This window comes from Mus pahari, chromosome 6 (genome assembly GCF_900095145.1).
Source record: "Mus pahari chromosome 6, PAHARI_EIJ_v1.1, whole genome shotgun sequence".
NCBI classification, from domain to species: Eukaryota; Metazoa; Chordata; class Mammalia; order Rodentia; family Muridae; genus Mus; species Mus pahari.
In genome coordinates, this window is record NC_034595.1 from 104,270,548 (window position 1) to 104,286,298 (window position 15,751).

Below are 15,751 nucleotides of genomic sequence, written 5' to 3' on the forward strand. Positions count from 1 at the left end.
CTGGGCAGAAGCACTTGGAGAGTGAAGAGAGAAAGTGGGTAGAGGTGGGGCTCAAAGAGCTGGGAAGTTCCCTGTTATGAGGACAGTTACTCCCTTGGCCCTGGCTCTCTGAGTCCTGTCCAGTTCTCCCTCACTGGAGTGAGCAGGGGGGCAGAGAGCCAAGCAGAGCCTTTGTAATGATCAGAGCAGCTCGTACCTGGCTTTGCCCTGTGTTTCTGAAAGGGGAGAGGCTTTGCTGTATCATCCAGCCCTAGACCACCCCTCAGTAAGCAAGAGATGGCTCTCCAGGAGGAAAAGGAGGGAAGGAAGCTGTGAATACCCATGGCCTTCCTCCTCCCTTCTATCCTTCTGCTCCTCGCTCCCTGTACCACATTTATCTACTTGTTGGTTACTGTATGTGCGTGTCTCTGTTAACCATCTTCACCCACAGCAGACTGCACAACCCACCCATGAAGATAGGACTACGTCCTTCTGACTTCCAGTCCTGCACCAACATGGTAGAAGATTGACAGACTGCTGAGCCAATCACAATGAGACACGCATGTCTGTATGGGCGGTGCATCTTATGGAGCTCACACTTTGAAATGAGAACAGTGGCAAACATTGGGAGTCCCAGCATCTTTCTGTCTGGAGGCCATGGAAGGAGCATCGGGGCTCATGTGCATCAGGCTCACCCTTATAAAAGAGTGGTGGGCAACTGACAGGGACAAACAAAATGTGGATCTTGGGGCCAGTTTGGAATGAATGACAGGGAACTTCCAACCTGGGTGTGGAAATGCTGTGGTCTCTCCTCAGCCCTGTATCCCCATCTTGCCTTCCAAGAATTTTAGAAGATCCTAGATACCTGGTAGAAGGTAAAAGATCTAACCTGATCTGTCTCTTTTAATATATTTTTCATGTCTCTCTTGTCTGTCTGTCTGTCTGTCTGTCTGTCTGTCTGTCTGTGTGTCTCTCCCTCTCTCTCCCTCTATGTAAGCCCGTGTCTCTCTGTCTCCACCTCTTTCTGTTCTCCCTCTCCCTCTCCCTCCCTCTCTCCTTCTCTCTTTCCCTATTTCCCAAGTTCTGGAGACAAATACATACAAATACATACAAATAGAGACTGTAGCAGATGTACTCACTTTACGACTAAGCTGATGAGCGGGGTATGTTCTCACAAGACACCAGAAAATGAGTGAACACTGTCAATGAGTGCCTGCAGAGAGGATGCTCCCAGAGGCCACAGTGCCCCTGGGAGACATTTGGGCATGCTTAAGAACCCAAGAAGGCGAAATCAACAGTAACAGTAACGTGACTTCCTAAAGCCAAGGAGCTCCGGAAGAGTTGGGGTTGACAGAATCTACCCAGACTCAAGATGGGAAGGAAGGACCAGAAACCCATGGGAGAAACCTTCTCCTTGTCCTATGAGGAAGCTACCCCACCATGGCTGTCTCTGAGTGTCCTTGCCATGTTGAAGTAAGTGGTATGACATGCCTAGGCCTACCTCGGACCTATGTCATGATGGTGAGCCCAGGAGATCAGGAGGTTTCCCTGGGCCTGCTGAGAAATCTTACCTTAGTGTTTAAAAACAAAAGTAACCACTTGCCGGTTTTAACTACTCCAAAGTGATACCTTGTGTGTGGAGATTAGAAGTGACTAAACCTAGAGACAGATTCCACTGACCTTGCAGAGAGATGGCTTTCAAGAGCCAATGTTAGTTAGTTACTTCAAAAGTTGTAGTGGGGGCCCTGTGAGTCCGTGAAGGGACAACTGACTTGGAAGCCTGTAACCGTGTGAAGCCAAAATGTTACGACTCAAGTGGACACATGGGTTTATCAAGTCTCAAGTGCATATTTAGGGACATTGCCTCTGACATTACCCTCTTTAGCTATCTTGGTAAGAACAGCAATTAAAGTAGACAGACAAGCACACCCTTAGCTGGGTGTCTGCTAGTAAGATGTGGGGTGTTCGTTAGTAGGCTCGATGATAGATGTGAAGGGCAGAGCGGGGACCACTCACACTTCAGGGCACTGTCCCTCAACTCCCCAGATATGTGAGACACTGGAGTCACACCCTGGGCCTCAACCCACAGGCCCATAGCTGAGTGGACACCTCATGGTCACATTCTTCTCACCCGTAAATCTACTTCCTGTTTAAGGGCAAGGAGGTGAGGAAACCAAAGACAAAACATCAGTGTATCCCCTGGAATTGGCAGCCTTGCTTTGCTTTGGCAGTGACCCGGCCGGACTGGGCTCTGTGGTGCAGTGTGCATACACACTTCTACCTAATTGGTCCACAGGACCCTGCTCTGGGTGTATGGAAGGAGTTGCCATGGGCTTATGAGGGTTAGTGGTTGCTCTAACCTTCCCTCTGACTTTTGGTATCTTAGGAACTCTGAGTTCAAGACACCAGAGCCCAGCCTTGTGCTAGGGCTGGTGTTGAGTGTAGGCAGAAATGACTCTGCAGCTACTATCACCATCCTCCCTGACTGGGCTTGCTCTGCAGCTCAGAAAGTCCCTGGCTTGAGCACCGGTCCCCACTGCCAAAGGATGCTGTCAACCCTGTCTTACCTGCTCACCCGGGGCTAAGACCAACCCAAAGCCCACCTCTGATGGGAGAGCTTGAGGCCAGTGGGAGGGGCAGGAGCCAGGTGAAGCACAGAGAAGATGCACATTTCAGTATCATGCAGGAGAACCCTGTGAACCCGGGGCTGTAACATGCCGGTGGCAAATGTTTGCATTGGTTTGCTTTGGGGGCAGGGATGGAAAAACAAAAATGAAATCTAAAAGAAACATCTTCTAAATTTTTGAGTGATTTGTGGACACAGAACTTAACATGTCTGAATTGTAAAAGCAACGTTCCCCTCCCCCATCAGACTCTTTTCACATGCCCAGGGACATATGGAAGCTAGCTCCGCCAAGCACATGTTGTATCGGGTTGATTCCAGAGGATGGAGTCCCTGGGAAGAAGCAAGAGTCTGTCTGTCTGACCTCAGCCTTTCACCTTGTCTGCAGTCTTTCCTGCATTTTCCTGCTGCCACTGACTCCTACCTGGGCCACGCAGAGAAAATACATTCTCTAGAGAAGATCCCCTACACCTGACCTAGCCCCTGTTCTGTAATGCATAGGAGTGTCAGGCTGTGGGGCTGCTGGTGGCTCAGCCATTCAGAGCCCTGGCTGCTCTTCCAGAGAAGCAGGTTTGATTCCCAGTACCCACAGGGAAGCTCACAAACATCTGTAACTCTGGTTCCATGGCTACTATCTGCACATGGTGCACATACACACACACACATATATGTACATACAAGCAACACACACACATACATACTTACATATACACACATACATACAAACAAACATACACACACATACATACATACAAATATACACACACATACATACAAGCAGTATACATACATATATATACATACATGGAGTATACACACACATACACACATATATACATACATACAAGCAACATACACATACATACTTACATATACACACAGACAGACAGACAACACATACATATATACACACATACATACAAACATACACACATACATATAAGCAGTATCATACATACATACATACATACATACAGACAGACAGACATACATGGAGTATAGACACACACACACAATTTTGAAGAGTGAGAAGCAGGTCCACAGGCCCCTCCCAGCACCCGCTACTGGCATCCTAGGGGAGATGGGTTGCAGGGAGATGCCTACCTTGGGCACGGCAGTAATTCCAAACCAGGGAGCATGATGCAGGTTTTCTAGGGGACTTCTATCTATTACCCAACACAAGTCCCAAAGTCGCATCTTAATAACAAACATCACTGTGCCCTCCGTGTCTCCAACTTTCCTGGTCACACTTGACCCAAGAAAAAGCCCAGCATCTGTTCGGCAACATGAGGAGACAGCCTGTACCAGAGCATGGCCCATAGGAGCCACCGGGGCTGGGCACACACAGAACCTTTGCATTTGGATCCCTCCTGGGCTCCTGAGTGCAGCCCCGACACAAGCACACACCGTGTACGGATATATTCCTTTAATTATGGAACTGTAAAATTTCTTTAGTTCAGTCTATGCTTGTATGACACAAATGTTCGAGAATCTGCCACCCACCCAACCTGGTTCTCAGGCTCACTCGTTGGCAGTCAGCTGCGTGAACGCATGTGGCTGTTAGCATCCTCAGACAGTTAAATGAAGAAATGCAGCACTGACCGTGTGTGTGAATACATAGAGAGAAAAACCACAGCATTCTTAATTCTGGCCCAAGTGATAAGCCACACACGAGTACCATTCGGCAAGTGTCTGACGGATGGAAGTTGTCACGTAAGGGCTCATCCTCTGGGTTGAGGCTGTCTCCCTGGATGACCTGCAGAACGGCTTCTCCAATATATGCATATAAATGCTTGTATGTTTGTATGTGCGGGTGCGTGTGCATGTGTGTGTGCTGCGTGTGATGTGAGTTGCCAAAGTACAAAACACAGGTTTATTCTGTTCATACTAAGCATGTTAAATAAATCAAGTTTTGTGACTAGAACACAATTCTTTTTTTCTTTTTCTTTTTAAAAAGGAACATTGAAGATCTTCAAAAATTGCTACAGTACAAAAAAAGTGTGTGTGTCTGTGTGTTGGTATTTATATATTTATATATGTATATTAACCAGAAATAGTGACTCTACCGGAAGTGATCCCCCACCCCTGTCCTCTGTTAAGATCTCTCCGCGTGGTTCGCTGGGCTCGGCTCCTGCCGAGCTTCCGGGTCATTACATGGCACATAGTGGTATTATTGGCACAGGTTCAGAATCGTGGTGCGAGTCCCAGGCGTCGGGAGCTGTCTCCTGTCCTTCTGCATGGCATTCTCTGCCGTCTCCAGTCCGCTTCTTGCGTGTCTTTTTTCTGCTCTCCGGAGAAAACTCTGGGAGAAGGGAGCACCCCTAGGCACGAGCAATTTTACAAAAATAGATTTGGCCTTGGGTGTCCTGCTCTGCCGAGTTCCCGCGGGCAAACAGAAGCAGCGGGTGCGGGACCCTCCCCTTAGATAGTTTAGGTTTTATAATTTTTTTGTTTTGTTGTTTTGTTTGTACAAGTTCACCAACGGAATCCTGTGGAGGCAGAAAGGAAGAGTGTAAATAGTAGCAGACCCTGGGACACAGGGAGGTTCACTGCCCACACGAAGCCCAAATCTACCCACTCCAGTGGTTGCCAAGCATTGGTGGGGTCATGAGGGAAGGCTTCGGCCCTGTGTGCAGAGCCTCCCAAGAAAGGCTGGCCCCACGGCAGGAAAGGAAAATACAGAAAATCTGGGGGAACACGAGCAGGAAAAAGAGCTGTTCCCCCAGCATCTGACTGAAGTCTCACTAGCAAATTACCAACCCTTAAGGCCTTCCTCATTTTCCCAGGCATGCATCTACACGTTCTAGGAGTCTTACCAGAGACCTATATACAGGGGAAGGGCGTGTTCTAAAGACCTTGTGCAATCCCGGTGGCTCCTGGTTTTAGCTGACCAGATTGTAATCTCATCCCCGGCACCCGTCAAGCCGCCGCCTCATTATCAATGAAGGAAACAGAGGCAGAGGATGGTGGGGTCCCAGAAACATGTTGAATACCAAAATCCCAAAAAGCTCCCAAATGCCGATCTACGGCCTTCTAGTTGAAATACGACTCGTTCTTTGAGAAGCCCAAACCCACGCTCCAGCGAGGATCTTGACTTCTTCCGAGCATTTCTTTTCACTGTCAATCCCGTGTTCAGGAATCTTTAACAAAACTCCCAACTCAGCTTAGGACACCAGCCAGTGCTGAAATCCTTTTCATCGTTAAAGCCATAGACTCTGTGGTGGTCTGAGTTCACCAGAGGAGCGTTCAAGCTGCTGAGGCGGCAATGTGGAGCTGCCCCCTCAGGAACACATCACCCCAGCATGCCTGCCACTGGCTAGCACTCCCTCCATGTTCCGCCTCCCTCTCTCCCTCTCTAACCCGTGGATGGCAGAGCTTTGCTCATTGTACCTATAACACAGGAAGGAACCTATGGGGTCCCTTTCCATCCACCACCACCTACAAGTTCACTTGGACCAAGACTCAGGACAGACTTCTAGGTCCTGAGTCCCCCAAGAGAGAAAGGGGAGCTGCTTATGTGCAGGAGCGGCCAGTGGCTGCAGCACCCTTCAGCAACCTGGTCAGGAAAGGGTACCCAGACCTGTCTGTGTGGGAGCATCAGTAAGTGGCAGCCCAGAGTTCCAGCCAGTGAGAGTCCAGCCATCAGCATGTCCCTGGGCATGAGGATCTTGCTGAGTGCTGTGTGTGTTCTGGAGCCATGTTTGTGGGCCTCCACTGCCTCTCAGGGCTCTCACTAGAAACATCCACCCCACAACTACAGGCCTCTAAGACCCTCAAACAGAAAGGGGACTTCCTCCACACCTGTAGATGGCACAAGCCAAGAAGCTAGGGCTCTCGGGACCCTCCATAAAGTTGACAGGATGTGACATGAGCTCCCAGGCCCAGAGAATGGCCAGACAGGAAGATCTGTCACAGAGAGTTCCAAGCCTTCTGGGGACATACAGCCTTGGAAGCAAGCTGTCTGGCCAGGGCCTGGGAGCTGGGTGAAGAGACCCCTTAGCCGCAGGAAGCGTGGGTATGAGACTCAACTCTCCCAGTTTCAACCTTTCTCCTGACTCAACCGTGGTAGACTTTGAGCACTGACCTTTCCAGGGGACACATGAAGGTTTCATCCTGGATTTGTGGGCAGGGCTGTGAGGACCCCTGTTTGCTCCCAGAGCCTCACACTTGTCTTTCCAGTGAGGCAGGGAAGAGGATTAAGGTGCTAGGCCCCTTCCCTGTGGTCCCAAAATGGACAACAGAAGCTCCCTGAACAGCCCTCCATCTGGTCTGCCATCTCCAAGAGATGCCTGCTGGGCTACTCTATGAGGCCGGAGTTGAAGCATCCGCAATGCTTCTGTGGGGTTATCAATCTGCTGCAGACCTTAGTCAACCTTGCATAAAGGAATGGGGACCTCAGGTCATATCAGCACACAGCTCCTGCTAGTGGAATTCCCTGAGCTATGTCTCTACCCTATCTCCATATTCGGGGGGAAAGGGTTTCAAGCAGAGAAGTAATTTAACACAGAAAGAGCCATCTTGGGTGTGCATTTTCATTTGAACTTTGTGGAAGTTTAAAAGAATAATAGTTTGCAAATCCACTCATGTGGGGGACCCAGGTTGTGCATTTAAACAGGCAGATGGTGGGGGTGGCTACAGTGGGCATTTGTACAATCAATAGGGATGCCAAGGCTGGGGGGGGGGGCGCTGCTAGTATCCAGTGGGGAGTTTTCCTGGGATCAATCTGACACAATTAATGCTGCTGACACAGTTAACACTGAAGAAGGGTTAAGAGTAAGGACCTGCTGTGTGAGCGTGAAGACACGAGCTTGGATCCACAAAGTCACATACAAGATGGGCACTGCAGTGTGGGTCTATAATCCCTGTGTAGGAGGATCCCTGGGTCTTACTGGCCTGCCAGCCTAGCAGAATTGGTGAGCTCAGGTCAGTAAAGGTCTGTCTCAAAAAAATATGGTAGCAGTTGACAGAGGAAGACATCCAACATTGGCCTCTGGCCTCCACAAGCACACAAGCACAAAAACACATAGCTAATAACAACACACCACACATGCACACACACCCGCACACACACACATACACACAAGCCCCACACCACACACACATACAGAGAGACAGAGAGAGACAGAGAGACAGACAGACAGAGACAGACAGAGAGACAGAAACAGAGACAGAGAGACATACACAGAGACAGCAAAGTTAATTGGTATTTTTATTACGTCTATTTTTCCACAATTATATATTTATTTTAAACAGGTTCACTGACGGCTGGCCTGATGACCTAGGTTGGTATAATCAGGGTGACTTAGGTCTCCCTCTTCTCTCTGCCTCTGTCTCCCCCCCCCCAACCCCGCTTTTTGAGACAGTGTTTCTCTATCCAGCCTAGTCTGGACAGAAGCTTCACAATATTGTTACTGTTGCAATATTGTTATTGCAACATGCCTGGCGTCCTGCAGCGTCCTGAGTGCTGGGATCCGAGGCAAGCTCTGCCAAACCTGCCTCTGAGGTTGGCTGTAGGTCATAGGGCGGCTCCGCCTTCATGAGAAATGTTCCCAAGGAGGAGGCTGACCCTTGATCCTGAACTTAAAGCAAGGCTGTAGGGACAGCCCTACCCACTCCCTACCAGCCTTCTAGACACTTCTACGTTCTCCATACTGGTTCCTCCCACCTACCTTCCCTCCACCACATCCCTCCCTCTCTCCTCTATGCAGACATGCCCTCAATTTCTATCTGTCCTGCTTCCTGAGTGTAAGAGAGTTTCCTGGAATTTTCAGCCAGGCATTCATAGCATTTCCCTGGCAACAGGACCCCCCCTCCTCCAGAGTACAGGTCTGCAGTGGGGTCACCTCAGGCTGGATGGTAGAGGCCAGTGACAGGGACCATCCCCCATCCCTTGTTAGGTGATTATATGGAACCACACAAAGAGGGAATTCTCCTCCAAGCCTACAGGGCAGGGTCACTGGGAGACCAAGACAGTGGTGAGACACCATTGTAACAGCAGCACTGACTTTCTGCAGAGAGTGGAGGAGCTTCCAGACAATGTCAGGCATCATCCCAGCCTCAGGTCAGGGAGGGAGGGGAGATGAGAGGCCTGCCCTGAGCTCTCAGCGCTGCTGTTCTCTAGTTCTGGCCCACAGTGGAGGGGTGGGGTTTCTGACTGCAGAGGCGCAGTGCGGGAGCCTCTTGGCCCTGAGTTGGAGAAAGACCACAGGTCCAGGCCGGTGGGGTGGGGAAGGATGTGGGATGTGGGTCATCTGGACCCCACAGGAAACAGGCAGGGAATGACAGGGAAGGTGGGAACTGCAGAGCAAGGCATCTTGCAGATAAATTCCGGGATAAATTCTGCCCCCTGCTGCCCGGAAGGAGATTGAGCTGCAAGCTTCCTGGGCTCACTTGAGCATCTGCTCTTAAAAACAAAAGACAAGAGGCAGGCCTCGACCCTGGTACTACAGCTCCTGACACCTGCGCCCCCTGTTCCTTCTGTGCTGGATGACAGAAAGCACAGCTTCTAGAAGGTTCTCCGTGTTACTTTGAAAGAAATGTTCCTTTAAGTTATGAGAGCTTTGCACTCTGTGAACACGGTGTTTGTATGTGCACGTGTGTACATGTTCCTGTGCACAAGTGCTTGTGCACATGCATGCAGATGCCAGGGGTCGACGTCGGGTGCTTTTCTCAATCCCCGTCCACCTTGAGACAGGTGAACCTATAGCTCACAGAATAGCTGTGTCTGGCTCTCTATATGGGTGCTAGGGATCTGGAAGCACTCCATCGAGCCATCTCCCCAGTCCCTGGGATAGGATTTGTTTTGGGGAAGGTTCAGGCACTTGCCTTTTTTTTTTTTTTTTTTTTTTTTTAAATCAGTTTGCACTTCAATTTGTTCCTGAGAATATTAGTAATGATTCATCTCTTGTGTGCTCCAGACTGGAGAGTCTTAATGTTTTTCAAGGTGCTGTTCAGAATGAAGTGGCTTTGACGAATAGCAAGAACCTAAGTGTATTTCAGTTTTCTGAAGTTCAGCCATCCTGGGGGTGGCGGAACTGACAGGAAATGAGGCATGAGCCAATGGCAGGTGAGCCTCTGAGTAGAACTCAGCTTCGTGTGACGACCTGCGGCCACCGTGAGGTGATACGAGACAAGGACTCTCCGAAGTGGGAGCTTACCTATCAGGACACCTGGAGTCTATCTGCGGGGGAAAAGACTTGGTCATGGTTAGGCCCCCCCTTGTACAGGTACAGTCCTGTGAAGGAGTAAGGATGTGTTGGGGTAAGAAACTGCTACAGGGAGGCCAGCAAGATGACTCAGAGGGCCAAAGAGCTTGCTTCAAAAGCCTGAGGTCCTGAGTCTAATTCCCAGAACATACTGTGGAAGGAACACACACACACACACACACACACACACACACACAGAGAGAGAGAGAGAGAGAAGAGAGAGAGAGAGAGAGAGAGAGAGAGAGAGAAGAGAGAACTGGCACATACACACAAACATACACAGACAGGCAGACACACTCACATAGACACTATCCTAGCACACACACACACACACACGCGCGCACACACACACGCACACGCACACACATTAAAATTCTTTTAGACAAATTGCTACACCACCTATAAAAAGCTACCTAAAAGTCCTAAAGGCTCTTTGAGAGATAAATATCCCTATTGACTATTAAACCTTAATTAAACGTTTTTCTATTAATTGCTGTTTATTTAAGGGACAATAAGCACCCGTGTGAACCCGAGAGATCTCTCTGGTGGGTCTCTGTCTGTTGCTCATGCCCAGGCGTTAATTATAAGAATCAGGGGTGCTCAGACTCTGAAGGCTTTCATCCCAGTGACTGATGAACAGCTCGCCCGGCACACGCCGATGAGATCCTTAAGCATTTATCAGAGACGAATGAGCCTCTCTCCCCAGCTCTCCTGGTTCTGGTCTAGAGAAAGTCACCGGAGGTGGAGCACGGCAGGCGTGTCGGCAGAGCACATCCTTTCGGAAAGGAGACGCTGCATCCAGTTCTTCTGAGCCCAGAGGGTCCCCATAACGCACACAGAGGGGCAGGGGTGGGCTGGACACAGATGTACTCATGTAGGTGAGAACGGCTGTGAACTCCCGGGGCAGCTGCATGCTACACCCCGTCCAAGATCAGTGTACTGTACTGGGATACCTGATCAGAACTGCGGGGGCGTCATCACTCTGGGGAGGGGCGGATGCCACCAGAAAGAGGTCTGGGACAGAGGAACAAATCCAACCACGCGTCCTGCTCTCCAAGTCCTATGTTCCTGTGACTGTCCGTGCTGCGGCTCCCTGCAAGAAGGCTGCAGAGCTCAGCCCCCGGGCACTCAGGACTAGCCTCACTGCAGTCCGGCTGACCATCCCCTTTAGTTGGAGATCTTGCAGCCCCGCTCTACCTCCAGCCTGCCTACAGCTTGGGGCTGGCCTGGGGGGAAGTGAGCAGAGGCGCCTATCGTAGAGATGGGCTTGGTCTCAGACACTGCAAGGCGCAGCCATCTGTAGGGTGGGCAGTATGACATACTGGGACCACGCAGCTGTGGGCAATCGGGCCTCACCAACAACAACCTAGACCATCATGGCCAGATCATCTGTCTTCTCTCAGCCTCAGTTTCCCTCCTGTAGATGGGCTTGCTGGGAGAGTGGCTTTTCTAACATCTAAATGACAGAGTTGCCCCAAGACACATGGCCTAGGGGACCCCAGCTCTCCCAGGAGAGGTGGCTTAGTGGGTAGACTCAGCATCTCCATGACAATGACTTATTGTTTAATACATTTTCTTTCTTTCATTCATTGATACAGGATCTGACTCTACCCATGCTTTCTTCAAACTCTCAGTGATTCCTCTGCCTTAGATCCATGACTGTTTGATTAAAGACATTAGCCACCACATCCATCCTTGATAAACTTTTAAGGCTATAACCGAGATGTGGTGCCTACCCGAACCTGGGACCTGTCAAGTTCCACCAGACAACAGGGAACTCCACTGCTCCCCAACACCAGCTGAGCTGGTACATCCAAGAGGGACGTCCACAGCCGTAATGGAGAGAACACTATTGGCAGACCACGGCACTGTGCTCTGAGGATGCACCAGGCTCCGGGTCCTTGCCTGCTAGGAGGCTGTGTTTGCCACACAGGCTCGGCGAAGGCCTCTGCGGGAGGCTCATTTCCAGTCTAATCTAATTACATTCTCTTGCCCGTTGGCGGAACATGTTGGCTTTGGGACAGAGACTGAGGGCTGGAGATTTGATTTGGACCAAACTTGCGATTCATTAGTGCCGGGATTAAGAACTGACCGATTCATTTCCAAGCTGGCTGCAGATCCTCCCTGCTTCCTGCTGGACGAGGGCTGGGTATGGAACCCCTGAGCTATGCCCGCCCCTCACCCCACACAGAAGGCAAGCATCGGGTAAGATGAAAACGTCTGTGGACACCGTGTCCTATCTAACAGACGGCTTATCATTCCACGGGAAATGACTAGGTGCCTCTTTTACAAGAGGGATGTAGACTGGCTGTCTCTGCTGTGACACAGGGGCAAGATTTGCATCTCAAAGGAAAAGGGGACAGACAGACATCACCATGGGCTGTGTTTGCAGCTGTGTAAGCGGACATGCAGGCCGTGAGACTCCGGGGTGAGGCGCTCAAGTCCCTGTAGGCCACTGTTCACAGACTCAGCACAGGAGCCATTGGATGTCCGCATCCACGTTCATACCAACCAAAACAAGCTGAATGTTCCCAGGCAGCAGAGCGTGAAGAGCTCATCCTGTTTGGGTGCCGGTCTCCAGCTTCAAATTAGTGGATGTCTCAACTCTTCGCTTTCTTTCTTTATCATGTTACTGCTTATCTCTTATTTTCAAGACTGTCTTTTAATTCCACCCCGGCTTCCCAAACCCGCTCCCCCAGCATGACTTGTGTGCTGAGGGTGTGATCCCGGTCTGCTTAGCTGCTGCCCTGGTGTGTGGGTGGCTTCCTGCTGAGGGAAGGGGGATTCTGTGCCCAGTGCTTGTTTCTGAAAGTGATTTCAGCCCTCACCTCTGCACAGGGAGAGCATGGCAGTGAGCTGCTGCTGCTGCTGCTGCTGCTGCTGCTGCTGCTGCTGCTGCTGCTGCTGCTGCTGCATCAAGGACATCCTGTGAGCTACTCCCCTACTGGGTAGTCTCATCTGTGTGTCTAAGCGATGTGCCTCAAAGACCCATGATCCAGTATCCACATAGGGGATGTCGTGGGAAACCCACTGTCTCAGAGAGGAACTCCTGGTCATCCCAAACAGAGGTAAGGGGGATGGGGGAGGGGGAGGGAGAGAAGGAGGGCATCCTGCCCCAGGAAGATACATACCATGAAACAGACACATGGCGTCTGCCCCGCCCCCAGGAGGTAAAAAGCCTTCGGCCAGTCAGCAGGAGATTTCAAACCATTTCTCAGACACAAAGGCCACAGGGATGAGATGCCTATCCGCAGAGGAGGTTCTGTGGAGAGCAGAGAAGGCTGGTGTTAGCCTACAGGGCAGGCGAGTGGGCAGCCTGCAGGCAGGGTCTGCTCTCTAGAGATGGGTCTTTAAGGGACTATTATTTTCTTACAGGCCCACAGAGAGGCTGGAGGTTGAGGACTCGGGAGTGGGGGTCGGAAGGTTGGCCATTCCTCATTCCTGTGCCATCTCCAGATGGGTAAGCCCAAAGCCAGGGTCTATGCATCCATAGGCAGAGATCATATTGCATATGATAAAAAAAAGGCAAGACCTAGCTCCTAAAATGTCTCCCTCACATTTTGTCATTGAAGGCAGGTTACTGTGATGGCCAGCATTAACTACCAACTTGACACAACCTAGAATCACCTGGGAAGAGAGTCACAGTGAGGGATCATATAAATCAGGTTGGCCTGTGAGCATGTCTGTGAAGTGGGGTTATCTTGATTGATAAGTGGGGGAAATTCAGACCACTATGAGTGGCACTATTCCCTAGGCAGGAGATTCTGTGAGAATTCAGACCACCATGAGTGGCACCATCCCCTAGGCAAGGAATTCTAGGAGACTCCAGACCACTGTGAATGGCACCATTCCTTAGGCAGGGGATTCTAGGATAATCCAGACCACTATGAGAGGCATCATTCCCTAGGCAGGGGATTCTGAACCATATAAACATGAAGCAGACAAGCAAGCATGAATGTATTTATTTCTCTTGGCTCTAGACTGAACAGGTGTGAAAGCTTCGCTACTGTGAAATCCCTGTGATGATAGACTGAAACCTGGAATCATAAACTGAAAAAAACTCCTTTCCACCCTAAGCTGCTTTTTGTCAAGGTATTTCATCACAACCACAGAAATAAAACAGGCAACTACCATGTTCCAGACCCAGTGGCGGGCACCGGAGTACTGCCCTTCCTGGCTCTGTAGCAGGATATGAGAGTATCAGATAGCAAATCCTCTACAATTGGACAGCCCCCCCCCCCATGGCACAAACATGGCACACCCGCTCACTGCAGCCAGTACCACAGGAGCAGAGGAACTGGTGATCAGAAGCCCTTGGATGTCCAAGAGCCAGAACAGGGTGGAAGGGGCAGAGTGAGCCAGAGCTGACCTCCCTGTGACCACAACAGGGAGCCCTTGACAATGTCCCTACATTGCTGTGATTGTATATGCTTGGCATGGGGAGTGGCACTATTAGGAGGTGTGGCCCTGTTGGAATAGGTGTATCACTGTGGGTGTGGGCTTTAAGACCCTCATCCTAGCTGCTTAGAAGTCAGTATTCTGCTAGCAGAATTCAGATGAAGATGTAGAACTCTCAGCTCCTCCTGCACCATGCCTGCCTGGATGCTGTTATACTCCCACCTTGATGACGATGGATTGAACCTCTGAACCTGTAAGCCAGCCCCAATTAAATGTCGTCCTTGATGAGACTTGCCTTGGTCATGGTGTCTGTTCACAGCAGTACAACCCTAAGACAATGCTCTGACCAGGGGGAGAGGCCTTCCAGGCCTGTGAGCAGCCGGCTTACTGCCTCGTTTCTTTTCTTCTTTTCCCCCTAATTTACAGATGACGCATGGGTGCATAGTCACTTAAAAAAAAAATAGCTTATTGATATTTTAATTTAATGCTGGACAAACCCTGAGCAGCTGACTCAGGGGTTTCTTAACCGTTCCCAGGGATGGTTGGAGAAGTGTGTCTTCTTTGAGGGATCACCCATGAATAATAAAACAGCATTTAATAAGAGGCTCCAGCCCCAGAGTCTGCTTGGCGTTTTCTGTGTTTCTGAGCTGGCTGCTGACGAGTTATTATTGACAGAATCTCAGAGATAGCGACTGTGGGAGGGACCCGACATAATCTGCTGATACTCTGGGGCAGTGAGCACTTGGCTGGCTGCGAAACCTGAAGCTGGAGGGCAGCTATTTGACTTCCGGGCACAGTGTGAGGGGCTGGGAGTAATTCTTCATCACTGTTTTGGGGTCTGGGATAGGTTTACACCATGGCTTCCACTGTGCTTCCCAGGGGTGGCTACATACCTGTTGATTTAACTTCACTGATATTGTGTTGACAATTAAGCTCTCTGCATGTGCCTGGGCCCTGCAAGCTCTACAGAGTGACCGGCCAAGATGGTAGTGCCCGGTTCACCCACACAGAGCCTTGAGCCTCGGAGCCTGAGTCATGTGGAACTCACCGGTTTCCGTTGAACGTGGACTTGTACTCCCCGGTCGAGTGCAGCGTCTCATCGGCATACACGGGCACGGAGGCCCTGACACACTCGTGGGAACACTGCAGTGTCTCATTATAGGCGGTGAAGATGTCCACACTGCTGGACACCCGGGCCGGGGTGAAGTCCGTCAAGTTCTGGCAACTCTCCTCCTGCTGATTCATCTTCCGCTGGTGGCTGTTCCTCCGAGTGTGCCCGCTTGGGGCACAGCTAGGGGAGAGAGAGAGGGGGTGGGGGTTGGAGTTGGGGTGGGGGTGGGCAGGTTCCAGAGCGCTTGCGCAGCTCTCTCCCGCACACCCACAGTGAAGCCTCCGCTGCCAGGCATCATTTATATGACACAGTAATTCCCAGCCTCTTCAGAAAGATCAACCACAATCAAGTAATCAGCTTTTTTTTTTTTTTTCAAATATAAAATCTGAATTTTAAATGTGGCCATTATCACAAGAGTGCTTTGAGGTGAGCGGT

At 50.5% G+C, this 15,751-nt stretch overlaps 1 protein-coding gene across 2 annotated transcripts in view; it reads right to left on the minus strand.

The window, feature by feature from the left end:
• Positions 1-5,048: 5,048 nt before the first annotated feature.
• The window catches only part of Ajap1 (adherens junctions associated protein 1), a 107,258-nt gene continuing 96,555 nt past the window's right edge, over positions 5,049-15,751 (minus strand). For both annotated transcript variants that reach the window (XM_029540343.1, XM_021200519.1), the window contains exons 4-6: positions 15,254-15,496; positions 12,939-13,069; positions 5,049-5,091 (exon numbers count right to left, since the gene is read on the minus strand). In XM_029540343.1, coding sequence (XP_029396203.1) covers positions 12,997-13,069; positions 15,254-15,496 — 316 coding nt within the window. In that variant the 3' untranslated portion in view covers positions 5,049-5,091; positions 12,939-12,996. The remainder of the gene's footprint in view (positions 5,092-12,938; positions 13,070-15,253; positions 15,497-15,751) is intronic.